The sequence below is a fragment of the Lagenorhynchus albirostris genome, chromosome 18, assembly GCF_949774975.1.
Source record: "Lagenorhynchus albirostris chromosome 18, mLagAlb1.1, whole genome shotgun sequence".
Lineage (NCBI taxonomy): Eukaryota > Metazoa > Chordata > Mammalia > Artiodactyla > Delphinidae > Lagenorhynchus > Lagenorhynchus albirostris.
Window position 1 is genome coordinate 14015863 of NC_083112.1, and position 10139 is coordinate 14026001.

Below are 10139 nucleotides of genomic sequence, written 5' to 3' on the forward strand. Positions count from 1 at the left end.
GGGAGGGGAGGGAGGGGGGAGGGAGGGGAGGGAGGGGGGAGGGAGGGGAGGGAGGGGTGGGGGGAGGCGGGCGGTGGGAACGCCCTGAAAATCCGGAACCCCGGTTCTGATTTTCTTTCGCCCTGGTCTTTGCTGCCTTCTGGTTCTCTCCTAGGCTCATTGGAGCTAGGAGCTCAGTGCAGCGACGAACCGCGTGGACCTGAGGCTGTCCGGGCGGCCCCCAGCCGCCTGCCTATTTTCTCCCTCGCCAGGATTCCTGTCTAGTCATGACGAGATTCTGGGTCTGCGTAGCCGGCGCTGGCTTCTTTCTTGCGTTTCTGGTTTTCCATTCTCGATTTTGTGCCTCTCGGGTGAGTTGGATAGTAAGGAAATGGCTGTCGGGTGTGTGGATAGCACTGTGGGGAGACGGTCTTGGGATGGAGGTGGCGCTGGTTCTCTTACTAGTTCATCTCAGAACCTGCAGCGGAGGCCGAACCGCCGACGCGTCGCCTGTTTCTTAGCGTTAAAACGTGTGTAATATGGTACATCGCCATTTTCCTTATTTTCTCTTCTTTCCCAGCTCCCGTTACCTCTTCACTTTGCTTTTAAAATTTCCTGGAGACCTGAGGAAGCCCTTTACCGGCTGGATGTGGATTGGCCTAAGTATTCAGAATACTTTACTGGAGCAACATTTTGTGTTGCAGTTGACTCCCTCAACGGATTGGTTTACGTAGCCCAAGTAAGTAAAATTGGGATTTTTTTTTTTTAGGTTATGGATACAAAGAAAACAGTTTTCCTGTCTCACCGAACTCAGTAACTGTATACGTTTATATTACGCCAATTGTAGAGTTCGTTTTTTGAGTTAAAGTTAATACTTTGGTTTTGAACGCGATAGAGATTAATATTGTAAGGTTTTGTAGATGGTTTTTTAAACGTTCCTAAATTCCTTGGTTAACCTGTAATTTTTGTTTCTCTCTGCCAAAATAAAGATTGCTTCCTTAAAAGTGATCCTATCTAAGCCGTTATTTTTGTATACCTTCAGAGAGGGGATAACATCCCAAAGGTATTAGTGTTCACAGAGGATGGATATTTCCTACGAGCCTGGAATTATACAGTTGACACACCTCATGGTATATTTGCAGCCAGTACACCACATGAACAATCTGTCTGGATCACGGATGTAGGAAGTGGTATGTTTAGTAATACCTATTAAATTATCTTGCTAGAAATCACATCTTTGCCCATGTTCTTGCTTGTCCATTTTAAAATCAGAGTGGCCGAATCTAATTGTAATTCCTTTAATGATTCGTGAAATCGCTTGTTTCTAAATCTTTATATTGTACTTCCGTAGAATCAAGACATTTAACAAGGAGGCTATAATTATTATGATCTTTCCTTTAAGTTGTCACAGGGCTTTTGCCTTTTAAAATATCAGTTGCTCTTCCTAGAGTAGATAATTCTAAACTTCTTGTGAAGCAAAATAAAATGGCGATCTCTAAAAGCTAATGAATGGAGTCCTTGCCTTTAGTTTTCCTTTACCACTTCTCTTTCAAAAGAAATTATGCTGATAACAGAAGTTATAATAGGCTAAGTGCCTAATAGTTTTAAACAGATCTCATGTGACAATATAATGAAAAATCTTTGACTTCAGTTTTTGCTATTGAACCACATGCTTTAAAAAGTGAAAAAAAAAAAATTATTCCAGGTGAAACAAAAGAGAGAGAGTGAGATTATGCTGAGAAACCAGAAGTGCTTTCTTGCCCAGAGTAGAAGATCTGCACAAACTGCTGGTAATGTTTCTGAAATCCCACTGACATCAGCATGTCTGAAACCTTCCTTCTGTCGAATATTTTTAGTAGAATGTGCTGCAAAACAAAGTAAGCACAGTTGAACTTAAAACCGTGAGATAAGTTTTCAGAGATAACTGTTTGCTTGTGCTTGTAGCTTAAGACAAGATGGTATAAGAGATAACCTGGTATTGTCTTAGGATCTCCGGAAGGAAAGAGATCTTAAAATATTTCTAGTCTTGTCCCAGTTATGTTCATGGCTTGAAGGTCCTTCTGTTTCCCCACTTCTGGCTAATTCAGATACCGTTTTGGAATTAAAGAGGTCTCAGTTTTTGTAAGAAGTGCCCTTACCACATCTGTTCTCAGAACCCAAAAGATTTCTGAGCCTCAGCCCCGTGACCTATTTATTTAAAGCTGTATTTTGGATGGTAAGATTTTGGTTAACCCCCCAAAATCTAAGTTATCTCTGAGTTCATTGTTAGACTCTATGAAATTTGATTCTTTTCGCTTTTTATTTATTTTTTTTCTTTTCTGGATTCACTGTTAAAAGAGGCCATTACTTTTTAATTCGTTCCATTCATGTGATCCTTTTTTATAAAATACTTCACTGGTTCCCAGAAATAAAAAGAACACACATGATCTCTTCATTCTTTCCATTATAGGTTGTTTTTCCACACACAGATCTGAAGACAGTTTTTCTATTCCTTCCTATATTTCGAAGAATAAATTCTCTTCAGTAAAAACATGGCTGCATATCATAGCCATTAAAAAAAATATTTACTGGTATTCTATTTCTTTTCCAATTCCTTAGAGACTTTGTAGTTTGCTTTCTTTAATGTTTTGTTCTCTTATTATTGCTACAGACTTTAGCTCAAGTCTCCAAAACAAGTGTAATAATAAATACAATTGTCAAGATAGGATTGTAATGCAAGCTGATTCACTTTATTTCCAGAGACCCCATTGTTTCCAATTTATCATTTGAATGCCTACCAGTTAGTTGGTCTTGGTATGCCTTCAAGTTGGTTTCTGTTAACTGCTTTATAGTTTTTCCCTATTTGTAAATATTCCACTTTATACTTTTGCTTGTAAGATAATTTTAACTCAAAGAAGTTTCAGTGTGAGAAGATAATATACTGGTGATTTGGAAAGATCTATTCCTTTCTTAGGAAAGAAAAGCTAATGGGTTGAATTTTGTATTTGTTTCCACTAGGAGAAAATGTAGCTTAAAAAAATCAGTATTGTTATAAACCAATGTTACCGCAATAAAAAAAAAGACTTAAAAAAATTAACACAAGAATAGATATAAATGACTTTGATAAACAGAAATTTGTATTATAAAGAACTTATTCAGTCACCCACTGAAATTGGAGATCTGCCCGTGAATGACTGGAATAACAGTTTTCAAATATAAGTTGTCCGTTTTCCAGATCCTTCTTAATTTTCTTATACAAGTAATGCTTATTCAAGGTCATAAGATTAAAAGAAGAAAATGGTGTACCAGTACTTTTACATCATGAGCCTTCTGTTTAAGGAGTCAGTTTTTTTTTTTTTCAGTTTTCTTTATTTGGATTTAGAATCTTACTTTGGAGTACCTGAGGTTTTAATTCATGAACGGATTTGGCTATAACTAATGAAGCTCTATTGCTTGTCAAATATAACATTTAATTATCTGAGCCTTTTAACTTTTTATTGCTATTTAATTCTGTTAAATTTTTGCTCTCAGCTTACTTGAAAAATGTGAATGTTTGTACTATGGTTATATATTTGAAATGTGCGTGTCTATCTTTATAGGACTCTACGGTCATACTATTAAAAAATACAATTCCTTTGGTGATCTTGTTCAAGTTTTGGGTACCCCAGGCAAAAAAGGCACTGGTTTAAATCCCCTGCAGTTTGATAACCCTGCAGAATTATATGTAGAAGACACAGGGGATATTTACATTGTGGATGGAGATGGAGGATTGAATAACAGGTTGATCAAATTGTCCCAAGGTACGTGGCTTAGTTTTGTATGGTATTATTGCAATACTTTAAAACTGAAGGAACTTTTTGGCCCATCCAATATAAGAAAGTTACTTAATAAGTTGGATTTAATTTGTCTGGTACTCAGTATAACTTCAGTCTTTGCCTCTATCTTCACATTTCCTTCTTCTCTGTGTGTCTCTTTGTCTCAAATCTCCTCTCCTCTCTCTTATAAGGGCACTAGCCATTGGATTCAGGGTCTGCTCTAAATGCAGAATCACCTCATCTCAATACCCCTAACTTATTGGAACTAGGGCCTTTGCAGATACAATTAAGGTCACATTCACGGCTCTGGAGATTGAGACTTGGACATATCTTTTTCTGGTGGGGCTGGGGCGAGGGACACCTTCAACTCAGTACAGGGGAACTAAATAAGATGGCCTGTAGAAACGTAATTTTTAAGCTCAGAGGAATGGTAATACCAAATAACAGGTTGGTTATAAGGGGAACCAGTTTCAGGACAAGGTTGACATGCACCCTAAACAACGGTTTTGAGTTATGAAAAATTCAGGTGGAAACAGTCATTAAAGAAGCAGATTAATTGCTTGAAACAGGGAAAGAATTTTTTTAAGCATACAAATTAGTCAAATGGATGTATAAACAGAAAGCCAGGAAAACATCAGCTGGGGGTATAACTGAATACTTTGTAACTTATGACATAAAGTATAACATGTAAATGCATAAGGTATTCTGTATGTTGTTCTGACCATATATGTGTACCATTTATAGATTTCATGATCCTTTGGCTACATGGAGAAAATGGGACAGGGCCTGCTAAGTTCAGCATTCCTCACAGTGTTACAGTTGATTCTGATGGTCGGGTAAATATACAGCGTCGCTGGGGACTGTCTGAATATATGGGGGTGGTGCAGAGCATGGATATATGGGCACACGGGAGTGTCTAGACATTTGGATACGTGTGTATGTTAGTGGATGTGTGTATCTGGGTATGTCTGGGCAATTCCTCTGGGTATATCCACATACTCTCTTATAAATGTTTGGGTCCTATAATGAAGTTCCCCAAATATTTAGAAATGAGCAAAATAGATCACTCTGTCATTTAAAGGATAGAAGAAACAAATAATGGAACAGGACATAAGTGAAGTTGCCTGAAAAAAAAAGAGTTGTGTTGAGAACGTGTTGATCAAAAGGGAGATGGAAGAGGTTAATCTTGGAAGCTTGAAAAAAGGAGTGACCAGGCACACTCTAGTTCTCCAAGTGACCTAGCTCTACTCTGTCTGAGGAACAGAAAGCTTTAACCAACAAATTTCAATTTCTTTTGTTCCCACCTCCGTCTGTCTGCTACCACCTCTTGCTTTTACACACCTTTAAGCATACATGTTGTCTCTTTTGGGGAGTCACCTTCCTGTAACCAAACCCACCCAAAATGTTTTATATTAGTTTCTCCACCTGTTTTCCTGTAGTAGCCCTTACTCCCCCATTATAGTAACCATCACACTGTAAGATGATGGTTAAATTGTCTCCCCTAATAAGAGTGTAGGCAGTATGAGGGCTGGAACTGCATCCCTTCTGCTTTCTGTGTTAGTGCCTAGCACATAGGAGTCATCTTACATCTTCGTTAAATGACTGAATGCCTTGGTGCGCAGTGGATGCATCAGACTATCTTGGCTTCACGCCATTAGAAATTTAATTCATTTCCACTTCTGATTCTGTGCTCAGCAAGCAACCTTCTGGTTATGACTTGGCTTCCTATGTTAACAGAGAGAGAATGTTTTGATCATAAAATCTGCAAGTATTTGCATTGTAGATAGGAAGATAACTGAACATAGGAACTTCATCTGTAAATTGGGAACTGGAAAATTGGAATTCTGGTTTTGCACATTACCCTCCTGAACCTGATTAGCCACTCCCCTCATGGGATAAGAACAAGGTCAAGTTTCTGAGTCGGCAAGACCTAGACCCAGGTCAGTTCACCATGGTGAGGGATGTCCTTGGAGGTCATTTGATGGGGATCCTCTAGCATCACCAAGTGATGAAAACCGGGCGTGTTCATTTCTGGACCCTTGTGTTTTTATAACAACAGCAGCAATACTATTGTGGCATTTAACATGCCACATTAAAGGTGCATTTAATCATCACCTCAACCCTATGTGAAAAGTTTATTAGTTCCAGAGTTAGACTTGTTGTTTCTTAAACCAGGTTTCTCATAATAAAAATCTGTTGAGTAGGAAAGATAATGCTAACAACCTATGGTGTCATTCAGTCCAAGGGTCTAAACTGTATTTCCTCCTTGGCCACTTATCTAAGACAGTAATCCCAAAATCCTTAAGGAAACTCCTCTTTAGTAAAGAATCATAGATCAGGAAAAGATCTAAGAAATAACCTTACTTAGGGATCAATAGCCTTTCTAAAGTGATACACTGAGTCTTTATTTGTTTCTGACTAGAGATGAATTCAGTGGCTACCGAAACTCACACACATTGACAAAGACTTAGGGTTATTCTGAAGAAATAGTCCTGAATCCACAAATCCAAGAACTCCAGGGATCCTCAAAAGGGGGAGGTAGAGGTTAGCACGTTTGGCCCATCCTGTACATATGCTGCAGGTTGCATACATCAGATACAGTACACGAAATGTCATTTAGGTCCAATCTGCCTTCCTGTTTATAACAACAGTTTCCTGAAGAACACATGGCAGCCTGTAGCAAACCTAAATTAAACCTACTGTTAGCCCGTTAGCATGCTTTATATGTCACTAAAATCTCCCAAGCTTCCTCTTTAGTTTGGCACTTCGGTTTGGAACTTTGGACACACCCTGGTGAATAGCAGGTAGAGGTTTAATGACGTGATACGCGTGAGCAGCTGGCTTCCCACTGGCCTGGGGTCCTAAAGAGCAGGGCTGCTTTTCTATGTCTTTGTCTTGTTAGCTGGCCCAGGAACCAACAAGTCAACAGGACTCAGTGACAGCGGTTAGAGGAGGGAATGAATGAATGCTGTCACTTCTCGGTGTCTGCCCGTCCTCTGCATTGTAGTGGAGTACTCCAGCTTTCCAGTTAGCCAGATGTTTAGGATAGTAGAGCATTCTAGGCTTCGGGTTAAGACGGATGGCCATACATGGCTCTCTTGCTTATTGTAAGCTCTGCTTAAAACAAAGTATTTAACTTCTCTGCATTTGAGTTTCTTATCTGAAAATGGGGTTTTTAATATTCTCTTCTGTGAGGTCCTCTAAGTCCTCAATGGGTGTTTATGAAACTAATGAAAATAAACATTCATTCTCTTCCCCTCTTCTTTTTTCTTTCTTTGGGTTCCCAGGTGTGGGTGGCGGACCGAGGCAATAAAAGAATTCAGGTGTTTGATAAAGACACGGGGGAGTGGCTAGGAGCTTGGAATAATTGTTTCTCCGAAGAAGGACCTTCTGCAGTCAGGTAATCATTTCTTTTTGTTTTCAAATGCTTGTTTGATTTGGTTTATGTTAAGTTTCTCTGAAGAGCTAGCTGAAAGTTTAGAACATTTACTGTTAATTTTAATCAGGGAAAAAGAAGAAGGAAAGAAGTTTTCAGAAAACATGTAATCATATTTCAAATCCCAGGCAGCGTGAATGTGGTTAAACTCCCAGCACACTGTGGGATCCAAGTATCAGAGATAATAAAGCCTGGACCTTCCTACATCCTCTGCCCTCGAGATGCAGTTTATTTTTAAACAGAGAATGAAAATAAAAATCTTGAGTCTATAGTTTCAGACCCAGCCTGACACCGATTCACCATTAGTTTCATCTCTGTGTAATATTCCAATATTGTTAATTTTAAAAACATAAACTAATCTTTGGTTAAGTCTGTCATCACAGATCTCTTGTTCCCTGTGAAGCAGAATCAGATCAATTTTCAAGCCCCCTTAAAAGAACCCTTCAGCAAGCAGGTCCTTACTGTTGTGTAGCACTGTAGGGGATACACATGTTGAAAAAATAAACATGTATGTTAACTTTGCCCCGGTTGATTATGTGACATGTCTTCCTCCTTAGATTTACTCCCGACGGGAAGCACTTGATCGTAGCTCAGCTGAATCTGAGCCGGCTCTTACTCGTGGCGGCGCCCCCGGTAGGAAGCATTGGCGACTGTTCGGTGATCAGCACGATCCAGCTGGCGGATCAGGTCTCACCTCATCTCTTAGACGTCAGTGGGAAGACTGGAGCCATCTATGTAGCAGAAATTGGAGCAAAACAAGTACAAAAATACGTCCCTGTGAAGAGCTATTTCTCTTCATTCGGTTCGTAACTGTTTCTTTCCCTGAAGGTCTTTTCAAGTGGAAGTTCAGATTCTCAGCTTTGGGGCATTCTTGTGACTTCATTTCACACATGAGTGCATAAGGATACTTTATGAAAGAAACGTAACTCTAATGAAGAATGGGGTGGGAAAGCGGGACTAAGGTGGTAACCCAGTAATTTGCCCTATAGACTCATTCTCGCTGGGGGTGGGGGGAACACAGGAATAAAAATGGGTTTGCAGGATAATTTATTGAATTTCACATAAACAACACAAACCTTCACTTAGTAAAAAATGAACTGCTTGAGAGATGGGGTCAGATGGGGTCTTGATTAACGAGAACCCACAGAGTGCCAGGTCCTGAAGATTCGGGAATGAGCAGGCAGGGTTGTCTGTGCCTTTGAGTAGCTTATAGTCCACGAAACACGGCAGCAGCAGCGCACCAGGGAAGTAGGACTTTCTGAAGGAGGGGTGTTTTGTCTGAATCATGGAGGCTTTGCAGGGGAGTCCGTGTGAGTTCCTCAAGCTCCGTTTGAAAAGCAGGAGGAGAGAACGACGTCCAGGTACAGATGTTAAGAAAAGTGCACGCTTGCTGTGAACTTCGCTAGACTTTATTTTACAGGCCCAGCTTGGCTTTGGTCCTTTAGTTGTAGGATACGTAGTTGCATCCTTTACGTGTAGGAATAAAATGGCTAGCGTCAAGCACTTTACCGAAAGGGGTTTTTACAAATAACTGGAATGGTTTTTAAAGGTAGCGTTAAAAATAGTTCCTCTCAGTGCCGCCATCTTCCTTCCTTCCTTCCTTCCATCCCTCTTTTTTATATGAACTCTGTCCCTTTCTAACATTTGTCTACCTCAGGGAAGTTTTAGAATTATTTATGGAAGAATGTGTGCCAAACACTTGGAGCTATTAAAATGAAGAATTTCCTACCCTTCTATTTCTATGTCTCTTTTTTACCCCTTTGAATATTGGCCTCCCAGGTAAGACCATTTGTTCAGTTTGTTCTAGTTCATTCTAGGTTTGGAAGGAACCTTGCCATATTACAGTCTTTCAGATCATTCTTCGCCTTTTCTCGCATCAGCCTCCATCTTTATCTCCGTGTTTCACTGTAAATTGTATGGCAAGTGAGAAATCTTGAGCTGACTGTCCTCATTACCTGTTACGACTGGAGTCTGCTTTCCAGACCTCGAGGAACTTACACTTTTGTCATATCTTGATGCAGTTAGGAAGGTAAATCTACCAACAGGAAACCCTCTCCTGTGTTCCAAGGCCATTGATGTGTGTTTGTGCCACTGGTCAATCTGTGTGATCTAAGTGAGCTGCCTTAGTTTTCTCTTCAGTGAAATGGGACCATCATTGCCTTTCCTCCTTCAGGAAGGCTGTGAGGATCAGATGTGCAATAGGTACAAATGTGCCCTTTGAAATCTGTAGCTCCAAGTACATTAAAGTCATCTTATTAGCAAGGGTCCTACTAAATGTGCTATTTACCTGATACCAGCTATCAGTTTTGCCTTAATTTTGCATTTATTGCTTTTTTTCAAAGCGTATCCTCACAAATTTTATGCAGTTTAGCCAAATCGACTTGGATGAAAGGAAATAATTTGAGGTTTTATTGTTTTGTTTCCAAGCCAGGACAAGAAGTGCAAATGTCTCTTTGAAAGAATATAGGTTAGATTTTGTCATTTCAAAAATGTTGTATTTAACTTTGTTTTATACCAGATTTTTATAAAACTCGCTGAAAGTATTGTTTCCATGTGTCCTGCTAAAAGTTTATTTTATTAGCATACTCGTAATCATGGTATCTCACTTTTCTCCTTTGGATTAATTGGTTAAATTAATTGAATGAGAAGTGTGTTGTATTTTCTATTAAAAAATAAAAGTTTTGGAAAGAATGCAATATTGTCTGATTTTCCAATTAAAGCTTGATTTTATTGTTATAAAAGCAGTCTGTAATTTCTTATTCCATTGAAGGATTGCAGCAATCATGAAATCACAGGTTGAGAGTATATCCTCTTCATTCACAGTTGAAGTGAGGGCTGAAGTGTGTAAATATTGCTAGAGGTTGCTTAGAAGACTTAATGTGGCTTTTTTTGGGGGGGCTCCGTTGGGTCTTCGTTGCTGTGCACGGGCT

The 10139-nt window shown here is 39.5% G+C and overlaps 1 protein-coding gene across 1 annotated transcript; it reads left to right on the forward strand.

Annotated features, from left to right (window-relative positions):
* The first annotated feature begins 84 nt into the window (after window positions 1-84).
* On the forward strand, window positions 85-9897 carry NHLRC3 (NHL repeat containing 3). The gene is made up of 7 exons (XM_060128686.1): window positions 85-350; window positions 560-718; window positions 1022-1169; window positions 3558-3758; window positions 4518-4609; window positions 7061-7173; window positions 7767-9897. The coding sequence occupies exons 1-7, from the start codon at window positions 267-269 to the stop codon at window positions 8017-8019; spliced, it is 1050 nt and encodes a 349-aa protein (XP_059984669.1). The 5' UTR covers window positions 85-266; the 3' UTR covers window positions 8020-9897.
* Window positions 9898-10139: the final 242 nt, after the last annotated feature.